This window comes from Fukomys damarensis, unplaced genomic scaffold, assembly GCF_012274545.1.
Source record: "Fukomys damarensis isolate Sample0158 unplaced genomic scaffold, DMR_v1.0_HiC HiC_scaffold_37, whole genome shotgun sequence".
Classification (NCBI taxonomy): domain Eukaryota; kingdom Metazoa; phylum Chordata; class Mammalia; order Rodentia; family Bathyergidae; genus Fukomys; species Fukomys damarensis.
This window is the reverse complement of record NW_022900949.1, coordinates 46,201,869-46,225,119: the sequence shown is the minus strand read 5'-3', so window position 1 is coordinate 46,225,119 and position 23,251 is coordinate 46,201,869. Positions and strand designations below refer to the sequence as shown.

The following is a 23,251-nucleotide window of genomic DNA, read 5'->3' as shown; positions in this document are numbered from 1 at the left end:
TTTTTTTTTTTTTTTTTTTTTTTTTGAGACAGGGTCTTGCTAAGTCACTAAATTGCCCAGGCTGGGCTCCAACTTGTGATGTTCTTGCCTCAGCCTCATAGAGTACTGGAATTATAGAAATGCATCACGATGCCCAGCTATGACTTCTCTCTCTCTCTCTCTCTTTTTTTTTTTTTTTCTTTAACAGAATCTTTGTATTTGGTGTTGAGAGTTGACTGAAGAGGGCAAAGGCAGAAGCAAGACTACATATTATAATGTTCTAGTAGATAGATACTAGTTGCATGGACCCATGAGATAGCATAGAATAGGTGAGAAATAGTCACAGTCTTGGTGTATTTTGAAGGACATATTGATTAGAATATGGGGTAGAAAGGACTGGACGAAGAATCTTCCATTTTTGCCGCAGAAACTTTAAGTATGGCGTTATCCTGAAATGAAGGAAAGGTGATTATAGAAAAAAACAGATTAGAAGGAAAAGATTAGACATTCAGTTTTGTATTGTTAAGTTTCAAGGTGCCTTTTAGATATTCAAGTGAGTATGTGCAGCAACTGTTGGATATGAGTCTGGAGATCGTGGCAGAGGTCTGGACTAGACATAAATTTGGTAGTCACTGACAGACTCAGCATTTAAAGCTATGAGATAAAAGAGCTTACCTAGAATATAAATTTACCTAAAGCAGAAGCTTAGAGATCCCTGCATAGTACCTCAGCTTTAAGAAGTTTAAGAATTGGCCCAGGGATTTAGCTCAGCCTCACTGCCTGCCTCGCATGCACAAGGACTTGAGTTCAATCCCCAGTACTGAAAAAAAAAAAAAGAGTTAAAGAATTAAAAAAAACCTACAAAAATGTATGGGAATGGTCAGAGAAGTATGGGAGAATCATAGCTTATATTAACGTCTTTGAAAAAGTTTCAGTGGAAAGACAAGAATGAAAATTTGATTGAAATTGGATTTAAGAAATGGAGGAGAATTAGAACCAAGAGCATTTTTAGAAAGGGAAAAGAGTGGCCAAGTGAAGGCTTTTTTTGTGTGTGTTTTTTTTAAAAAAGGTCATGCTTGCTCCCTCCCACCACCGCCCCTGCTGTGCAGCTCAGGTTGCTCTGTGATCTCTCTGAGCTCTGGGCTCCTGCTAAGATAGCTTGATTACATCTCCCTTCAGCCACCATTATGATAATCTATTGGACCTCATCAGCCACGATGAGATGTTCTCCGACATTTACAAGATCCGGGAGATATCAGGTGGGCTTTGCCTGGAGGTGAAGGGCAAGATGGTCAGTAGAACAAAGGGTAACATTGATGACTCGCTCATTGGTGGAAATGCCTCCGCTGAAGGCCTGGAGGACGAAGGTACCCAAAGCACAGTAGTCACTGCTGTGGATATTGTCATGAGCCACCACTTGTAGGAAGCTAGCTTCACAAAAGAGGCCTACAAGAAGTACATCAAAGTTTATATGAAATCCATCACAGGCAAACTTGAAGGACGAAGACCAGAAAGAGTAAAACCTTTTATGATGGGTTGCAGAGCAAATCAAGCACATCCTTACTTATTTCAAAAGCTATCAGTTCTTTATTGGTGCAAACATGAATCCAAATGGCCTAGTTGCTCTTCTGGACTACCGTGAGGATGGTGTGACCCCATTTATGATTTTCTTTAGGGATGGTTTAGAAATGGAAAAATGTTAATGGATTTGGCGGTTACCTTGGATCTATCACTTGTCATAACTGGCTGCTGCTTGTCATCCACACACCAGGATTTTAGACAAACGGGACTGATGTCATTTGAATACTTCATTTATTTTAACTGTTATTTATTGGGAGATGAATGGGCTAAGGAAATAAGATTGCCAAATGGCATTCCCTTTGAGGTTCATGGTCATTCATGTGAAAAAAAAGTACTTAGTAGATAGACATTACTGAGGCTTTTCTCAGATCCTGTTTTTATTGTTTCTGTTCACATTGAGCTGTGCTGGATTTGCAATAGCCAGCAGCTTTGCTTTGCCCTTCCTTCCTTCCTTCCTTTCTTTCTTTCTTTCTTTCTTTCTTTCTTTCTTTCTTTCTTTCTTTCTGAACTGTCCTTGGGCTATTAGAGCATCCTTTGTCCTGAATGTTGTAATGTTTGAGGTGGCCCTTAACCAATTCAGGAATATTAAATCCCCATCATCCTCACTTCAAAGATGAGAGAACTCTTGAGTGTACCTGACACATACATCTTATTATACCCCAACCCCTACATACACATCCTCTGAGATCAGGCTTACAGTATCCTCTAAGCAACTTCATCTTACAGCATATCCTTATTTGGCTTTCTCTGTGCTTCCTCCAGTTCCTTATTAGTTTTCCAAGATTTCCTTTAGTCACTTGTACACATTTTTTTTTCCTGAGGGTCTGTTTCTCAGGAACCTAACCCAGAACAAAAATTATGGTTGTGTATTTCTTCTTCTGCCTAGTTTTAGTCATATGGGTACAGGTAGAGAATTGAATTTAAGAAGGAAGATAATTTTGCCAAGCAGATGCCATTAAGTGAGAAGAGAAGTGTACTAAAGATGTACAAGGGAACAGTTATGTAATTTACCACTAAATTTGAGCTAGTCAAGGAAGAAAATGATGAGGAGAGGTGAGATGAATGTAGGCCCAAGGATTGAAGGATTATTGGAACCAAGCTGCTAACAGAAGTGAGTGGAAAAATAGGAGATCAGAGACATAAATGCTTAGAGTAGGGTTATATAGTGCTTGAATGGTTGATATTTACTAGGTTCCTAATAACTCAGAATGAGTGCTGACATAGTCTTTGAGGAGGAAAAAAATGGATGGAACTGACTGGCTTGAATGTTAGAAGGGATATCTACGTGGATCCTGAAATCATTAACAATGTAGGAATAGCATTAAGGAGAGTAATTGTGAGTCAAGCTGCAACCCTCAAGAAATGAGGAGGAATAATCTGGGAGGTAGTAGGTGACTAAAAGAGTAGAGGGTGTCAGAGATTCAAAGGTGGAAAGCATTTAAACAACAGGAAGAACGAGAAGTCTGGAAGTGGCAATCGGCATCAGGAAGAACACATACACTTCATCTCTAGGCCCACTGGATAACAGATGTGGAAGAAACATGTATTACTTAGAAAGCTTGTAGAGGAAACAGGGTCCTCATGGAACATTCATGATTCAGAGCAAGAGGATGAACGTTCTATTCGGAGAAGATATTAGGGGTATGTGGGATTATGAAAGACCATGAGTGCCAGGGGCCAGGGGCACATCAAGAGTGAGGGAATTGAGTGAGAGAACAAGACAAAATAGGGGATGTGCAGACCCTTTTGGGAAGTGCAATGCAGTAGACAGGTGGTATCAGGGATTTGGGGCTTCTTGTCTTAATGACATAAACCAGGATGAAGAGCACAGTGTGACCAGTAATGGTGGTCTCAAGGTAGCAGTACTATGCGTGAGAGGAAATGGGAAGCAGTAGGTATTTGGGGCTAAGGAGGGGCAGTCTTCTAGCAAATGCACTGGACTTTTTCCCCCCAATGGTTCCAATTTAAAAATACATTGTTCTATGACATGAATTGCATTTTCTACTTACTTAGCATATGGGTAAAGTGCAGTGCATACTTTTTCCCTATATATAGTCAGATGTTCAAAACATCTAGTCATACATTAGCATTTTAAGTATGATTTTTTTTTTTTTTTTTTTTTGTGCCAGGGATCAAACTCGGTACCCTGCATTTGCGAGGCAGGTGGCAACACCACTGAGATAAATCCCCAGCCACTAAAATATGATTTTTTTAAAGCCACAAAAATAACTTTTTACAAATCAAGAGTCCTTCAAACGTCACAACTGTGTTCATAGTCCAACTTTTTTTTTGGTACTGGGGATCGAACTCGGGTCCTTGTGCTTGCAAGGCAGGCACTGAGAAACACCACTGAGCTAAATCCCCAGCCCTATAGTCCAACTTTTTATTGTATTTTGGTTGGCTTGGTTTGTTTTTATAATCATGGTTCCACTGGAAGAACCATGCACCCACTCCTAAGGAAGCCTCTCACAAAGCACTTACCATGGTGTCTGCTCTCTGGGCACTGTGATATTATGGGGGTTGGGGCCTTCTCCAGCTCTGTATCTGCTGGTGTTAAATTATTTTCTCAGTAATCTGCTTCTTGACCAGCCATTTTGTAATTCCATTGCACTTGGCTTCATCTGTGATGTCACTCATCACCTGCCACCATGGCCTGTTGAATACCTACAATCTGAGCAACTTCTAGGGAATGTTTCACTTCTTGTGCCTCATCGTCATAGGCTCATTGCTTTTCATGCTCAAATATCACATCATTGGGCTTTAAATCTTTTTCTCCTTTCCTGATCTCTTACCTACAGCAGACACCTTTGAGAAGCTTTGGCATCAGTAGCACACTTTCAACCTGTAGAATCTAAGGAGTGCTACGGGGATGCCTGTGAGTTCACATTTGCTAAACAGAGCATTATCCTTCATCACTGCTCACTCTATTTCGTAAGCCTGAATGTGCACACTGAGCTGATTGTCAAAGTAGATGGTAAAGGTCTGAGGCTCCTTGGTATAAACAGTCGCGTTGTTTCATTGGAATAGTCATGACTGCACTAAAAAAAAAAAAAAAAGAAAAAAAAAGAAAGAAATGAATTTTTGTTGCTTTTAAGCTGTCTACTATTTGGTATAGAAGCCTAAGTAAACTTCAAGTCCTAGAGAGGGCACAGGGGAAACAGAGTAAACCCTAGGCTGCTGCAAGATGGCTATGAGATTCTGCTGAAGAAATTCATTTGCTGTGGCCCTGCCAGCAAACTGCATTCCCTGTCTTTATGTGCTTCTCAGTGAACCAGCACAAAGGGTGACTGTTAGAGTCTTGTAAAATTGATACCTAGTCAGAGTTATCTCCAACCAAGTGAACATTCCTAGCTGAACATTCCTCAAGGAAAAGATTCTGGATTTGTTAATGGAGGTTGGACAAATCAAAAGTGTCACCTTTTAGGATATAGATGAAAAAATTACTGTAGCACCAAATATCTTGTTCAAGTCCTCAAGAGTAGTTATAACTGTTGGCTCAGTGATGTTTCGTACAGTGAGAACATCCATAGTTCCAGGCTACTTGAAAGCCTGGCACTTGGAGTGGTTAAATTTAGCTATTGTTGTATTGATAATATTGGTGATTATCATCCAATACGAGGAGGCTTCTGCCTTTTTTGTTGTTGTTTGTTTTATTACAACTCTGGTAAATGGTAAATATTTCCTCAGAAGAAGAATTTAAAACTTTTTGGTTGTTTTTGAAATACAAATAATACAAAATTCATAATTTTAGCAGCTTTATAGTGTGTGCTTCATTTGTTTTCAGCATATTCACAATATTTTGCAGCCGTCATCACCATCTAATTCCAGACTATTTTTGTCACCTCCCTAAGAAACCACACTTCCCAGTTCCCTCTTACTGCATCCTCTAGCAGCCATTAATTTTTTTTTTTTCCCCTCCAGTGCCAGGGATTTAACCCAGGACCTTCACACTGAGTTGTATCCCCAGCCTTGTTTTTATTTTTTGTTTTGAGACAGAGTCATTACTTTCTGTCATTATAGGTTTGCCTAATCCAGACATTTCATAGTAATAGAGCCACACAATGTGTAGACATTTGTGAATGTTTTCGTTCACTTAGTGTGTTTTCAAGGCACATCGGGTTCTAGCGTGTATTAGCATCTCATTCCCTTCATGGCTAATTAATATTCTTGCCACAGTTTCCTTTCACTTGCTGATAGACATTTGAGTTGTTTCCAGTATTTGTCTATTGTGAATAGTGCTGCTGTGAACAAATTTATGTACAAGTTTTTGTGTGAATTTTGTGTTTTAAGTTCTCTGGATAGATACCTAAGATTGGCCTTAGTGGATCATATGGCAGCCTCATCTTTAATAAGAAGCTTCTGGTTTTTCCTTTATATTTCGTTGGATTATTTACTATCATGAAAGATAAGTACTTCATATATGGCTAGAGATCTACATCATCAAAAATGCATCCAGTCATTTGACATTAAAAGAAAATAATTGCCACCTGGGTCTTGGCAACATCACAGCTAAATTGCCCCATGTCACTGGAGACAGCATAACTTCAGGTGGTCCTATTTCCTGGCAGTTGCCTTCACTTTCCTGTGATAAAAGGCACCCATCCAGGAAGAAAAGATGGAGCCAAGAACCGTGCTCTCTGATAAGAGTTCTGGGGAGCATGTGCCTGGCCTGTGGCAGAAAGGTGTAGACGCTGGAGCAGCTGGGTGAAGTCCACTGGACGCTGGATGGAGGGTGAAATCCTGAGGAGAAACTTCAAGGTTACTTTTATTTTCCACTTTTACCCAATACTTCTAGGGTTGAATCTTCCATTTATATTGTTCAGGGTCTCTCTTTTGTACTATTGGATTCTCCAAAAGTTGAGAGATTCTTAACTGTCCATATTAGAAATAAAAGTATAGATTGAATAGTTTCATTAGCTGGGATGTTTGTCCTTAGACCATGTGATTTCTGTTCACCTAACAGGGAAAGCCAGTGCCCCATGCCTGTGAATTACCTAGGGCACCACTGTACTGGGCTAGCTGCCCACTTTGGAATCTCACTTCTGACTCCCATTGTACAGAGCTGTATTCAGGTTCTAGTCTTGGTGACACCTGCGAAGGTTATGGCTCTAGGAGGGGGGCTGTTCCAGCATCCATTAATTCTTTCCTGACTGCCTACAACCTCTTCCCTAAGCCTTTTTTTTAAATGTATATATAGGCATTGTTCTAGGGATGCTTCTGATAGAACATGATTTGCAATTAGGGGTGAGGTCCACTCTCCTACCCATGGGATTATAGATTCTCTCATGCCAGTGTGTTGCCATCCGTGTATTTGTTGTTGTTGTTTTGGTTTGGGGGTGTTGTTTTTGCAGGACTGGGGACTGAACACGGGCCTCATATTTGGTAGGGAAGCACTCTACCACTGAACTACATCCCCAACCTTTCTCCCTTATTTTAGATTTTATTTTTAAAAATGTCTCACTAAGTTGTCCAGGCTGGCCCTGAATTTAAACCCTCCTGCCTCAGCCTCCCAAGAAGCTGGGACTACAGGCATGGACCACTACATCCAGCTTTGCCATCTGTTTTAATATCACCCAAATGCTCATGCTGTGATCTGCTGATAGCATCCCTGTTGGCTTTTCAACATCGAGATGGATTTATTTTCTTTTCCTGTTTCTTCTAGCATTTCAGTAGGATTTGAGGAAGAAAACATATTTTTACAGTTAACTTTTTCTTTACTTTTATGTAGATCAGGACAGTCCAATCCAACCTTTTATCTACAGAAGGGCTTTCAAGCATATGTACTCAGGAAAAAACCACCAGGCTCACTTCTTCCCAAAGCGCATAAGGTATGGCATATAAATATAATGTAAATTCTGTCATAATGAAAGAATTGTTTCACGATAAATGACTTTATATACATATAAACAATTTAAATTGTTTTTAAAGGTGATTATATAGCTATTAAACAATAGAATATTCATCTTATTGCTAATTAAATTGTATACCTTTTTGTTTTAAAAAGGACCTGAGGTTCAAATCTGGGGTATCTTTAGGCTTCTAATCTTGAACCACACCTAGTCCTCTCCTGGATTTGATTCCTCCCTGCACCCTTAGCTAGAAGTATAATCAGCCAGTGAGTTCTCAATACTAATTTCTAGATGTTTTGTCTCTGTTACATGTTTATTATATCTAATAACAATATCTACTTGCTACATTATTTTAAGATATTTGCTATGATAGTCCTCTAATCTGGCAATAAAAAGAAAGATGTGAATAAGCATTTTATAGCATTCTCTAATATTAGACTTGTCATTGAGAATTGTAAACATTTTTAAGAACTGTTTTTCTAATTACCCTGAGTTGATCACTACTCGATTATACATGAATTAAATCTCATAAATCTGTACAAATATCATATGTGGATCAAAAAAGTTTAAGCCAAGTTTTTATATTTGCAAAAATAGGTATTATCTATGGAAATCAAAGTTCTGAAAACATGAATCAGCACTCGCGTATTTAGGGTGTTATTGCAATCACGTCTAACTGGTGTTTGCCAGGCCCAGCTTACTCAGAAGCAAACACTGTGAGATGGGATTAATACCACAAAATAGAAAAATGCAGATATCAACTTTTGGTCCCATTATGTTCCCAGAAATATATAATTTGGATGCTTAATATAAAAAATTGGGTAACTACTAAATCTTAACATGGCATGGCTAAATGAGGATCTGCACCCATCCCCATGGATTTATGCCCAAGTAAACAATAATGAAATGTTTCTAAGCAGCAATTCTTGGTTCTCTCCTTGATAGCATCCTACAAGAACAAGTCAGAACATAACATAATGTTCTCAGCCTAAGTGTAGCTCTAAGGATCTAGAACACTTTGTTTTAACTTCATGGATTTTCCAGAATCTTCATTTTAAAAAGCAGTGCTCCTACTTTGCCATCCACTTTGTACCTGTTAGCTGGGGGTGTAGTTCAGTGGTAGAGTGTTTGTCTAACATACGTGAGGACCTGGTTCAATCCCAGCACTACACATACACACACGCACACCCTGACCTCTGCCTCCCTTTCTGCTCTTGCCCCACTCATTTCCTGGCACCAGGGTGATTATAAACATTCCCTTCTATAGCCATTGGCAATGCTGGCTTTCCTCTCCCTTGGACTTGCGTTTAGTTACTTTCATGTTCCAGTTGTTGCAGAAGTAACTGCTTTACTCCCTGATGTAAGGTGAACTGCATGGTTTCCACTCTTAGAAATGGCCAGTCACCATCACCTGAGTCTGGAGCAAGATGACTTTTCATGTGGAGAGTCATATTTTCTTGGCCCGTATCACAGCTCTGCCCCTGTGATAGGCCCAGGCATCTGCCCAGGCTAAGGAGGTCAGCTTCTTCTATCTTATTTGGGCTCCTGCTTCTGGACCTGTTTGCTTCTAGTTGCCTACTTTCCCTGTAGTTACGTTGAGCTCCACATTGGCCCCAGGTACCAGGGAGGATCCAAACTCCTACCTTGGAAGTTTATCCCCTCTTTAATCTGCAGATTTCTCTTTCTGTAGCTCATCTGTCACCCCCAGCTCCTGAAGCTGATTGTGGTTGAGTCCTAAAAGAGACTTGTCTCTACCCTGTTGGGAGATAATGAAAGAATGAGAGCAAGCCAATCAGCAGTGAACTGCTGAGAAAAAAGGAAGTTGATACAGTTGAACACCTGTGAAATACTGTGGCCATGAGCTAAGAAAAAGGCAAGAAAAATAGAAAAGGGCAGGCCTGCCTTGAAGCCTGCTTTCTAGAACTAGATCTACCTTCTGTGTTTAACTTTAGCTTAGGACTGGGATACTCAGTTCTAATTGTAATGGGAATAGTAACCAGGGAACTTAGCTTACCATAGAAAGTACCCTGTCCAACCCATCCCTAATTACCATGTCACTGAGTATGTATATTTGACCCAACCTCCAAACCCCTGGGCTTTGGACCACCCCACACACAGAGGGGCTAAGTCAAACTGGTCATTGGCAGGAGTCTATCTCAGTCCAAACTCTCAATTATACTCCAAAGCCTAAGGTTTAAAACTCTTGACACCAAGCCTCTGTGGGTCTGAACTCTTCTCACCGACCTGCTCCCACCCTGTGGAATGTATCTTGCTTTTGATTTTACTGCTACTTATGGGTGTTGTGCTCAATTCTTTGTTTAGGACATCAGGAACCTGCACCCCAATTGGGCAACAATCAGAAACTATTGACTTCACATGTCCAGAGCCAGGATTAAACCCCATCCAAGCGGCCATCGTTTTACCCTAATTAAATTATCATTTTTTAGAGCTAGTCTAATTTCTAATTATTATGATTCTATTCCATTGTGAAAGAAATTATTTCTGTCATCCTCTCGATTATTCATTGACACTATTTTACAACTGATTTCTAGTCTTAATGTTAGCTTAGCTCACAAGCAGTTACTAAATTTCTGTTTTGATTCTTAATAATCCACATGCTCTTTAGATTGATAGAGAATTTAAAGTCCAGAAAACCTTGTTTTCTGTTGGATTTCCTGTTCCCAAGCCTTTACTGTACTGCAGTGATGCTTCTGTCATTGGAACGGAATTTTATGTGATGGAACATGTGCAGGTGAGTTAACAATTTTATTTTGTTTTTGCTTTTATTTTTAACTGTGAAGTTAATTATACTGGGGCCAGGGATTTAGCTCAGTGGTTCCTCCACCTGCCTCAGAAGCACAAGGCCATGAATTCAATTCCCAGTACCAATAAATAAATAAAAATTTAAATTTAAAAATAAGAAATTAATGATACTGTTTTATTAATTGGAGGTTTATTATATTCATAAATAACAATTTATTCAATATTTTAATCTGTTTGTTTTGCAAGGACTTAAAATTTTGTTTCAATTTCTGCACATACAATTAGGAGAAATGGAATGACTGAAGAACAAATTTAATAATTAGGAAACATTGATGGATTCTTTATTATTATTCATTAAGTTTATTGGTACATTTTAGGTATACAACATGATAGCATTCATCTTTGGGAATTTGTACCTTTACATAGTATATCTTGGTTCTCATTTTTTCCCCATTCCCTGCCCTCCCTTCAATCCCTTCACCCCTCCCTATTTACAAATACTTTTTGTTTTTTTTTCTTTTTTCATATTTATTCTTTTCACTTTTTTTCCTCCTCCTACCCCTTTTGGACCTTTCCTCTCTATTTCATATTATCTATTAAACATTTTGATCCTTATTTACCACTTTCAGTTTCTCATACCAGTGAAATTACTGGGTATTTACACAAGCGTATCCTATTTATTTCACTTCAGAGTATGGCCTCAATGTGCATCCATTTAGCTATAAATGTCTCTAATTTCTCATTCTTTGTGGCTGAGTAGTACTCCATTTTATAAACACAAACTCACACACACCTTCTTTATCCAGTCTCCAGTTGATGTGCAATTGGGCTGTTTCCAAGCTTTAGCTATTATAACCTGTGCTGCCATAAACATGAGTGGCACATGTATCACTGTGGTATGATTCTTTAAATTCTTTTGGGAAGATACGTAGCAGGGGAATAGCTGGGTCAAATGGGACCTCTAATCCTAGTTTTTGCAGTATCTCCATACTGATTTCCACAATGGTTGCACCAATCTGCACTCCCACCAGCAGTGGAGCAGGGTTCCTTTTTAAAGCCTGATTCTTAACTCTTCCTCCAGGTGGCAGTAAAGAGCTACCTATAATGGCAATAACCAAATGTCCAGAAGGTAGGGACAGAAACTGACTACACAACAGAAAAAATGATTAAACTATAAAAAATAAATTCAAATTGCTTTTTTTAATTTATAAAATTTTTTAAATTTATAAAATTCAAGTTTGTCCTTCAAGTTCATCTTTGCATGTGCTCATATTTACCCTTTGGTACACGTATTCTTTGACATGTTTCACAAATGAATGTTTTTCTCAAATATTCCACAAAGTATTGATTTCAGGTGCCAAACATTTAAATTGCCTGTTATAATCGCTTCCACAGGGTCGAATCTTTCGTGATTTCACACTTCCTGGAGTTAGCCCAGCAGAACGCTCAGCCATCTATGTGGCCATGATAGAAACGCTGGCTCGGTTACATTCCTTGAACATACGATCATTGCAGCTGGAAGGATATGGAACAGGCGTGGGGTACTGCAAAAGACAGGTAATGCATCCATATAAAAAACTACTTTTCTAAGTTCTTAAAAATACAACATTCTGTATATTATTGGTCAAAATAAAAACCTATTGTATAGTTTTCTGAGACTCCTATTTTTACATTATCCTTCAGATTGACTTCTTTTTAGCATAAAATAATCTTATGCCTTAGTTAAGGTTTATGCAGCAAAAGGTCCTGTTTCAGAATCTTCGCTTAATTTACCAGTGTTTTCTACCCAGTTTTCTAAGTTATGTTAGCAGACGTTTATTAAGTTTTCCTAGGTGTTTAATTCTTGTTGAGTACTGTTAAATATTTTTTTAAAAATGGAGATAGGTTCTTCCCCCAAATGAACTCTGATCATTTCTGAGAGACTTCTACATGAAACTCATGTACTTGAAATTTGAAAATGGTATAATTTAGTAATACTTACTTTACGCTTATCGCAAGAGATGTGCATCCAGAAAGTGGAGACTAGTATGCCCTTGCATAAGAAATACTTCCTAGGAGAAGTGTGTCTTACAATAACTATTTAAAGAAACACAAAATTCAGAATGATAAGGAAGAGGCAGTGAGCATTTCAATCAAGGGAAAGCAAGACCAAACATGTATGGGCATTTTTCTCTTTGTAAGCATGTCATTTTGGGGATGCTGAGGAGAGAAGAGAACTAAATTTTACAGCACGTGTATGATAAGCCAGGTCCTGTCCTAGGTGAGCTGTGGACATGTTTTAATTTTTACAGCAATAAAGCACAGGTATTATTACTCCCATTTTGCAAGTGAGGAAGTTGAAACACACAGGCTTAGATATAATTTAAACAAGGAATGCACAAGTATGTAATTTAAACCTTACACATAATTTAAACCTAGGTCAGTAAGATTCCAGAGATAGAGGTTTTTGCTTATTGCATTAAGTTGAGCAGAATAGATAAGAAAATGGGAGATATAAGCAGATAAATAATATGGTTCTACTCATTGGAGGACTCTTGAAAATAGAGGAATTTGCTTACTTTTAATTCAAAGAATGATTGAAAGCCTTTGCACTACACATATCCATAGTACATTTAGAAGATTCTGTGGATATTCTATGGTAAAGAGTATTAAAATTAAAAAAAAAAAAAAAAAGGAACTCTCATCCTCCTAGACTCCATAATTCCTTTCTCAGGGTTTACTTATTTCTTGTGTCTCTTTCCAGAAATTTCCTAAGTGTGTGTCTTCCACAAAATAGTTCCTGAATAAATATTATAACCCACATCTCTTGATGCCGAAGTCATTGTGTGTGTATTTTTTTTCTGATAAAAAGTTAAGTAAAATGAAACTAGATAGATGAGAGTCTTAAATGTTTAAGATTTTAGCCTGATGTAATCTTTGCATCTAGGCATTTTTCTTGACCATTCTAGCAGCAACAAAATTTTACATAATCGAATTTGTTTTAATTTTAGAATTGCTGAATTTTACATTTCTCTTTCAGTTCTGTTTTCCTTGTTTGTGTCTTTCAGGTATCTATCTGGACAAACCAGTATCAGGCTTCAGCTCATCAGGACGTCCCTGCCATGAAACAGCTGTCCGAATGGCTCACGAAAAACTTGCCGGATAATGATGAGGAGGAGAATTTGGTTCATGGAGATTTCAAACTCGATAACGTAGTTTTCCACCCTACAGAGGTACTATAAGCCCTGGTTACAATAAATCGAGTACATCTGATTTTCCACAAGTACAAAGTAGATATTCCCTCCACCCCAAGAACTGAAGGAGCCCAGCTCAACCCCGATGTATCCCCACAGCTCATGGCTGTCTTCAGGTTCAAACTTCTCGAAATAAATCCTACAGGTTTTCTTGCTTAAGCAGCTGCCTATCTTTAAGGCTGGGTGTTAATTTTAATGGTGTCTTATTGACTACTTAAAAAGGATTTGGAATTTCTATATGTATGTCCCTGTTTTCAAAGAAGGCTTTTTTCTACTTCTTAGAATGTCAAGATTATCAGTTTTTGCTCTTTTGTTCTATTCTGTTTACATTTCTTTGGCTTCTTTTGTCCCACATCATGAAGAATTTTTAATTTGTTTATTAGAAGCACAGAGAAGAATGAATTCCAGAAGCCTCTTTTGAGGCTTCAAAAGACTTGCACAAGATTATTGTAAACTTAGTCTGTGTAAATGTACACAGTGTATTCTTCATAAAGAACACAAGCAAATCAAAGATTTACAGTTTCCTGAATCTTACTTCTTAGAGGAGGATTTTGGGGGTTCATTAGTTTTCTTACAATGTTAAAAAGTTGTTTTGTTTTTTTTTTTACATAAAAAGGAGTTACTCTAAATTTATGTATTATACTTCTGGGTTTCATATTCCTTCTCCTAGGAAAAGTACAGGAGAAAATACCATTAGAAATTACATTGTCATAATGCAAAGTAATATATTAATTGAAAGTCCAATAACAACCCTATGTGAGCACACTTACAAGCAGAACAGAAAACTTTTTATATAAAAGTTAGTTTGGATACTAAAATTATGTATAGATAGATACTCAGTTTATAGTGGGGTTGTGTTCTAATAAACTTATTATAAGTTTAAAATGAATTTTCTATCCTAACCTACAAATACTACAGGTTAGCAATACATTGTGCATAGAGGGAGCAGTCGTTTACCTTCACGGACCAGATTGCAGCTCACTGCCACTGCCTAGCATTGTGAAAGAGAATATTGTACTTTTTATCACAATCCCAGGAAAACATCAAAATTCAAAACTTGATTTATGGTTTGTACTTGATGTACAAGGCCTTTGCATTATGATTAACTCAAAAAATCTAAATCTAGCCAGTATGGTCATAGACACCCATGATCCCAGCTAATTGGGAGGCTGAGGCAGGATGATTGCAACTTCGAGTCCAGCTTGGCGAGACCTAGTCTCAAAATAAAAATTTAAAAAGGGCCGGAGATGGAGCTCAGAACTTTCTCATTTCAGTCCCCAGCACTGCACAGCCTTGGTTCAATCCCCAGTGCTGCACAAAGGAGAGGAGGGATGGAGGGAAGGAGAAAGGAGGATGCTTGTGTATCTTTTGTTAATGGCACTAATAAATCCTGAATTTTTTCTGTATTCTTTAGAGAAATAGTAAGATATAAGTAAATCTTTCATAATATGCACTAAAACTGTTTTGGAGGAGATGGAATTAGAGAGGACTTATAATTATATTTCTGTAAGGTTTAAGGTTTTTAAAATTTGTTTTTTAAGCGAAAGCAGTGTTTTATTTTTATCACCAGAACGACAATTAAGAAACAAAACAAAAGTAGTTTTAGATGACAAACCTTCCAGGAATTTATGGGGTAAGTCAGTACAAAGTTGCTAAAGGGTAGAGCAAAACAAAAACATATTACTCAGTTTTGTAGTCTCTGGTTAATTATTTGTAAAGTATTTGAAGCATGTTTGAGTATTTTAGCTGTACAACATGCCACTGCAATGTTTGAAAAAGAAACTTTTCCTGGAAAATGTTATTGATATTTTTTCCAAATGCCTCTTTAAGGTCATTAAACCCATCATGAGAGCTCCACCTTCATGACCTCCTTACCTCCCAATGGCCCCACCTCTTGATGCCATTTACTAGGGGTTAGCATTTCAACATATGAATTTGGGGTCCGCAAACACGCAGTCCACCATAGTGGTAAACTTAGGATTTGAACTCAGACCCACAGACATCTGATGCTGTATTCCTCCCCCTGTGCTTACTACTTATCCACTGAAACTGGTCAGCTCTAGTGATTTAGACATTGAAGTCCCTTATCTTCCTCTTTATATTCTGTTCCTTTGTTCTTTATTACTGAAACTGGTCAGCTCTAGTGATTTAGACATTGAAGTCCCTTATCTTCCTCTTTATATTCTGTTCCTTTGTTCTTTATACCTCTTTTGAGATGCTATAAATTTCACTGTTCTTTAGACTGTAGGAGCCCTTCATGACTTCATTTTGCTTCTTACCCCGCAGGGGCACATGGTCATAATCCATTATTTCAAATGCTACCTTTTTTACTACCAATTTAATTAATGGTTTTGGAGTGTATAAATATGCAAGTATTATGAAAATTATGAAGTTCCCTGACTGTGGGCCATTTATTCCAGAATGTTTTTAGCCCTTGACATTATGTACTTTCTGAACTTGGTCATGATAACTTGCTTCATAATTTCATCTAAACTAAAACTTCATCTCAATAAACTCGGTGACTTTTAAAATTGCTTTTTTCAGATCTTTTCCTTTCTTCTTCAGGTCACGAGTTGCTAGTCCTCTTCTAGTCTGTCTCTCTTAACAGGTCTTGCCTTCTACTTCACTCCTGTTCCTTCTAGTCACCTTCCAACACAGCTGCTTTCCGGGCATCACCTGTCCCTTGAGGACTTCATATTCTGGAAGACTTCAGCCCTCTACACAATATCCCCTTCATGTGGATTGTTGGGTGACATTTTTATTAAGCCTCCTTGCCAAGGAGTCTCTCTCTCTCTCTGTTTGTTTGTTTATTTATTTATTTATTTATTTATTTATTTATTATTTATTTATTTTTTTTGGTACTGGGATTCAAGCTTGGGTCCTTGCACTTAGAGGCAGGCAGTGGAACCACTAAGCTAAATCCCCGGCCCCAAGAAGTCCTGATCAGCTGAGTTGTTTACAGTTTACACACACTACTCTTAAGTATTGTGTGGCCATGTCTCTTGCTTTATTCTGTTAATTAGAAAACTCATGATAAACTTTACTGGCTCCCTTAACTACATATGACCTATGACATTCAATGTTATGTAAAATCTTACTCCTAGCTTCATACTTATTGTTATATTATTTCATTCCCTGCTTTCATCTACTATTTATTCTGATGAATTACATGTTTCTTTTGCTTTGAAAAGTAATACACATACTTAATAGAATTCAATAATGTGAAAAACACAGAAAAATTAACCTCTGTGTGGAAGATAAGAAGATGAAAAGCTTTTCATTGTGCTGAGGTTTTGGAAAAACCATCGAAATAATTTTAGTAAGTTCTTCACCTCCATAAAGATGGATAAAAAATATTTATCTCACCCACTAAAAGTTATGCCAAGCTTTCTATAGCCACAAAGATACATAGGTGTTGACAGGATTCTAATTATTGCTAATTAATAAACACTAATTTATGCAATTTGATGAGCCATCAACTTTTCTGACTGATCATTTTTATTAATTACTAAAGAAATCTTTCAGGTATCTTGATACTTCAGAAAACCCTTAATTTTCATTTAAAAATAAGTAAACATTTATAGTATAATGAAATGTGTCATCTTTGGATGTTGGGAACATATATAACAAATAGAATGCTACAAGAGAAAAGTGCATCTGTTTTTTATATAGCTTGACAATGCATGTAATTTAGTAATTTATAATGTACTATAACCACAGAAATAAAAGGTTTTATAAAGTCAAGTCATGGAGAAGGGACTAGCCAGTTTTTGGGTTTTTTTCCATAGCAAATTTTTATTGCAGGCTCTGTACTTACTTGAATACATCTTGGCCACCTACTATGTGCCACGTGATTTGCTAGGAACTGGTTGACAGGACAGATAAGCTGTCTGCCTTCATTCATTGTCTCTTTACACAAGCCTTATATAAGACATGTGTTTTATGGATGAGAAAATTGAGGTTCTGGGGGAGGTTAAATAACTTTACAGACTTACGTAGCTAGTAAATGGCAGAACTAGGACTTAAATATGGTTCTGCCTATTTCAAAGCCAATAGTTTCCCACAAACTACAGCAATAGGTATAAGTTTGCCAGAGAAGCAAAGGAGTACAAGCACACAGAGTTCACAGAGGCATGAAACCCAGTAATTGGCATTGCCCAAATGGGCTGTACTGTTGTATTGGCTTGGGTTATGCACCTAAGTTATTACAGCAGTCTCCTCCTGGCCCCTACAGCCTATCCACATCATGGCATCTGGAGGAGCCTTTCATGTCCTGTCACTCCTCAGAACAGAAATCTCTGTGCCTCATTCATTGCTCCTGCCTCGGTTCATGGAAATGGAACTATTGCTATCAGCATAATGCATATCCTTCCAACTGTGAATATTCATTGATAACCTTTTTCTTTAAACAAGATGTTGTGACAAAGGGTTAAAATTCTAAGCAGCAAAGCTTCTCTGCTGACACAGCCTTGCACATACTGTGCAGTCATGAGACACTGCCTGAATACTGACTAAAACAGCATGATAAACATAGATACAAGACCTATTCACTCCTCCCACCAAACCCTGACCCATCTTCCCTCAAAGAGTTCATGTGTGTAGATCACCTAATCTGAAACTAAAGAGACTTCTGTAAGACCTCAGCAAATAGCTTTTTCAGTTGGCAACTTGAAAATACATAGAACATTCCTGAGGTATCTAGATTTGCTGTCCAGGGCCAGGGATTTAGCTCAGTTGTGCCAAATCTGCCTCACAAGTGCAAGGTCCTGAGTTTGATCCCCGGTACTGGAAAAAACAAAATTGGTACATTGGTATATAGATTTTCTGCCTAGACCCTTTTTCTGTATTCTCAAGCCTTTATAAAAACCCCAATCTCTCACCCTCATGACGTGACTCCTCCCTTAGCAACTGCCTGCTGTCCCTCTTGACAGTGCATTTTTCTTATTCTGATCTTAGTAAATTTCTTTTTATTGTCCATGTCACTGGCCCTCTATGTACTATCACACATGGCACAAAAATAAGATATATTATATGTATATACTATTCTGCAAATTTTCCCCTTGTATTTACATTGCTCTGTGTTTTGAAGGTATATATATTCCCCTAGGTGCATGTTGTTACAAACTAGAGTGAGGAAAGCTTTCTCTTCTATTGGTTCCAAATTACATAATGATTTTTTATAATAATGTGTTATATAATGGTAAATTTTGTGTTTGTACAGAAAGTATCTTTTTAGAAAGTATGTTTTTTTTTTTTATTTGCCACATGAAATAACTATTTTAAAAATATGATCACCGAGTTTGTGGAACACTAACTTCCCAGCCCCTTGGGAAGCCAAGACAGGAAGTATTTGAGGCCAGCCTGGGCCCCTTAACAAGGTGCTGTCTCAAAAGTATTACTGTCATAATGGTATAATATTTTTATGCAGTTACATTCATCACTAGAATAATTACTTAATTATACTTTTTTTTTTTTTTGAGTCAGGTTCTCACTATGTAGTTCAGCCTCGCCTTGAACTCACTGTGTAACCCAGGCTGGCCTTGAACTCATGGTGGTCCTCCTGCCCCAGCCTCCCAAGTGCTGAAACTACAGGCTTGTGCCACTACACTCGGGTCTATACATGAATTCTTGACATATAATTACTTCTTAGAATTTCTTCTTTGCTAAAGTTACTTTCAGGTGAGCAGTTCAGCTGCTTTTGCCTTAGCTCATTAATAGAGATAATAAGGTTGGGTAAAGTAAAATACAGAAGATCTGATGGCCAGTAATGAAACCACAGGATGTGGCGCTACCTAATGAAGGCTAAATTGGTTATTTTATAAATGAGATGTACCACTTTCCCTAGCCTGTAATCTATGGCCTCATACTGGCTTTTAGTGAAAAACATGATTTTGAATGAATCCTGTTTCATCTGTATTCTTATTTTAATTTTTTAAATTTTAATATGTTATAGATCTTTATTTTTAATTACAGGCTCGAGTTATAGCAGTGCTGGACTGGGAGCTGTCAACCATTGGTCATCCTTTGTCAGACTTAGCTCATCTTTCTCTGTTCTACTTTTGGCCAAGGAAACTTCCAATGATAAACCAAGGTTCTCATATCCAGGAAAGTATAGGTACAAAAGCGTTATGCTTTTTCAGTTGCCCTTAATACAAAATTGTCTCCGCTATTGTCAAAACTAAAAAATTATATTACAATTTTAGATATTTTTTTTGCTTGAAAATATTTCTAATTCATTTTAATTTTTGAATTTAATATTCCACTTATAGTAACTATCAATGAAATATTTTTTGTATATATGTCCTTTTCAGATCAATATTTTGAAAATGTCATGTGGTATGGATTGTGGTTATTATATTCTGTCTTACATGTATATGCTCTATTATAACATTTTGAAATATTTCTCATGATATTTTTATGAAAGTTACAATTATATGCTGTTTTTGTAGGGATACCATCAATGGAAGAACTGATTTCAATATATTGCCGCTGCAGGGGGATTAATCCAAATCTTCCTAACTGGAATTTCTTTCTTGCCCTTTCATATTTTAAATTGGCTGGAATAGCACAGGTAAAAACTTGTTTTAAATATTTATTTTACCAATATTTACTATTGTTGTGTTAAAAATATTTTCTGGTCTGAGGGTGTTAATTTTTTTATCCTTAGACAATTTTGCATTACAGAATGATGAGTAGTAGGTATGGATAAATCTAGATTTTGCAGAATAGCACTTTTTTTTTTTTTCAAGACAGGGTCTTGTTATGTATTTCAGGCTGGCCTTGAACTCACTATGTAGCCCAGGTTGGCTTCAAACCCACGGTGATCCTCCTGCCTTAGCCTCCCAAGTGCTGTGATTACAGGTATGCGCCACCACACCTAGCTCCAGAATAGGACTTTAGTAAGAAAAAACTTGAGTAGCAAAATTTATTATCATTTTTTTCTGTAATAAGCTTATAAAATGAAAAATGAGACAAAAATATATAATGACAAAAATAAAGAAAAATCATGTGAGAATTGGCCATTTCTTGGATATCCATTATACAAACTAAGATCTTTTGATCTTTGAATCTCTGTCTCAGACTAAAAAGATCTTTATTAATCAGGGCTAATGATGAAAGAAGAATTTTCAGAGGCTGGCGCAGTACCTAGCATATTGTATAGTAAATAAATGAGTACAAATTTCCATATTCTATATCTTATTCATGTGATTAATTTTGAGAACAAATTGAGCATAAATTTTTTTCCAATTACATTTTAATCTAAACAAATGCCTTCTTATATTAATCTAGTTTCTAGGTACTTTGAATCTTAATGAGTTTAAGAAATTCAGGTTATTCCTTAAGACTAAGATTTAGGAGAATAGTAAATAAGAGATTCTAGAAAAAAGGGGAATGGGAAAGAAGGAGTAAAGAAAATTATGGTTATTTTTTCCCTGTCCTCAGAATTTATACTATCCATGAATGATTGCAGTGTCTTCTAAGAAATAAGGTTACAGCTTTTCTGTGCTCTAAGAGTTTATCATGTTGCTAGGCATGATGGCACACATCTGTAATCCTAGCGCTTGGGAGGCTGAGGCAGGAGGTTCATGAATGAGCTTCCTCAGGAGTTCCAAGCCATGTTGGATTACATAGTGAGACCCTGTCCCTGAATGAATGAAGAAAGGGAGGAATGGATGAGTGACAATCGTATTGAACAAACAGGTTTCTCAAAATAGTTACATTTCTATATCATCAGTTTTCCCAAATCAGACACCAAATAGGATTTACACTTAAAATGGCTTTCATTTCAATAAAAGTTTGACACTGGTTATGACTGAAGTTAAAATGTGTATCATTAGCTATGTAGTGGCTGGAATTACAGAAATGGAGAATTATGAAAAAGACTGATTAGCATTCAGCTAACCCTGTTCAAAAAAAGACACTTTTACCTAAATTAATGCTCTCCAAGTGAGATTAAATATTAGAAGTCATCTCATTGCTTTCTTTGGTTTTATAGTTTTATTTTGTTTTATCTCATTATCATTTATTTAACTCCCCCCCCCACTGTGAAAGGAAGGCAGTGGTTATTAAAAATGATGTACCTTGTAGGTTTGATGTCTTAGGTAACTTCTGAGATCATTTTCAAGTTTGGCTTGGTTATCAGTTACACTTCTGCTAGTTGAGAGTGCTCTAACTACCTGATATGAGTTCATCTTTCAACTTACAAGGGTATAGTTACTTTGCATGTAAGTTTACAGCACTGCTAATCTAATTTACATCTTTACCCTGTGAATCTAGTTCCCTACATAGCTGAAAGACTGATTATATAGTTGAAGGAAAATTTTCAATGACTTTTAATTACCCTATGTTAATTTACTTATAGGGAGTATATAATAGATATCTTTTGGGAAATAATTCATCTAAAGATAGCTTTCTGTTTGCCAATACTGTACAACCTCTGGCAGAAACTGGATTACAACTCTCAAAAAGGTAAGAAAAACAGATTCCTTGGGTTAACTCAAATGAAAGCCTTGATTAGTTATGTTTCAATAAGTTCATGGAGGGTATATTTTGTTCACTTAACAGATTCAACAGGGTATATTCATTTAATTAACAAATAATTATTAGATATGATAATATCTAAAATATTAGATATAAACTTAGGGGTTAGAAATTGTATGTATTGCGTTTGCCAGAATTGCTATTGCCAATCATGGTGGTTTTTGGTAAGTCTCTTGTATGCCTAAAGAAAAATTGACTTGGCTAAAGGGGTAGTTCAGTAGAGCACTTGCTTAGTATGTGTGAGATCCTGGGCTCAGTCACCAGTACCATTAAATAAATAAATAAATTGATCTGTAATATAAAGAAAATTTCCAAATTTATGATTTAAAATGGAATATTACTCAGCCACAAAGAATGAGAAATGAGATTCATTCATAGGAAAATGGATACATATTGAGGATATATTCCTAAGTGAAATAAATAAGTCACACATGTGTAAATACTGAATAGTTTCTCTGGTGTGAATAAACTATAATAGTACATAAGATCCTAATGATATAATGGACCATGTGAAATAGGAAGAAAAGGGCTAAAGGTGTAGGGAAAGTGGGAAGGGTAGGGGAAAGGTAATAGGGAAAAGAAAAAGACATGAGAAAGTGAAAAAATAGAAATAAAGTATTTGTAAAGGGGGAGGGGAGGAGGGGTGAAGGGAGGGCAGGGACAAGGGGGGAAAATGAGAACCAAGACCTGTCACGTAAAGGTACAAGATCCCAATGATGAATGTAACTGTACTGTATACCTAAAATGGACCAATAAACTCAGTGAGGAAAAAAAATGTAGTTTTTGCCAATTTGAATGTATAACTTTTTAAAGATACAGATAAAACTCTCAAATATTTACTCTTAGTACTTAAAGCTATTTACATGTGCTTATTTAATATTATGTTATATAAGGTTACTTATGAATTTAGAAAAACTGCTTTCTTACAGTCATATTTCCTGAAATTTTATTCAGACATCTCAGAAGTGTCTTAAAGCCATGTCTCTCCATTAGTGGAGCCTTCTGAGGCATCAAACAGCCTTTTTCGATCATACCTGCCTTACTCCCTGAACGTACTACAATGCTGACCCCCAAATTTTTGACTAAGCTGCAAGTACCCATGGCATAACACTGTAGCACTTTTTCACTTTTCATCTTGTAAACAGATATTTGTGATCACAACAACCATGTTTTGCTTCATATTTTACCTTTTTTGCTTCTTTCTTTGTTTCTTGAAACAAGGTCTCACTATTTATGTATGTATGTTCAAGGCTGTCTTTGACCTCACTATATAGCCCAGGCTGGCCTCAAACTTGCCAGTAATCC

The 23,251-nt window shown here is 36.9% G+C and overlaps 1 protein-coding gene and 1 pseudogene across 1 annotated transcript in view; both read left to right on the top strand.

The window, feature by feature from the left end:
- Positions 1-23,251, top strand: part of Acad11 (acyl-CoA dehydrogenase family member 11) — an 87,071-nt gene that overhangs the window by 5,600 nt on the left and 58,220 nt on the right. The window contains exons 2-8 of the mRNA XM_010625599.2: positions 7,289-7,388; positions 10,036-10,161; positions 11,568-11,729; positions 13,220-13,384; positions 19,379-19,520; positions 19,855-19,976; positions 21,768-21,875. Of these exons, the coding sequence (XP_010623901.1) occupies positions 7,289-7,388; positions 10,036-10,161; positions 11,568-11,729; positions 13,220-13,384; positions 19,379-19,520; positions 19,855-19,976; positions 21,768-21,875 (925 nt within the window). The remainder of the gene's footprint in view (positions 1-7,288; positions 7,389-10,035; positions 10,162-11,567; positions 11,730-13,219; positions 13,385-19,378; positions 19,521-19,854; positions 19,977-21,767; positions 21,876-23,251) is intronic.
- LOC104863147 lies at positions 1,152-1,761 on the top strand (annotated as a pseudogene).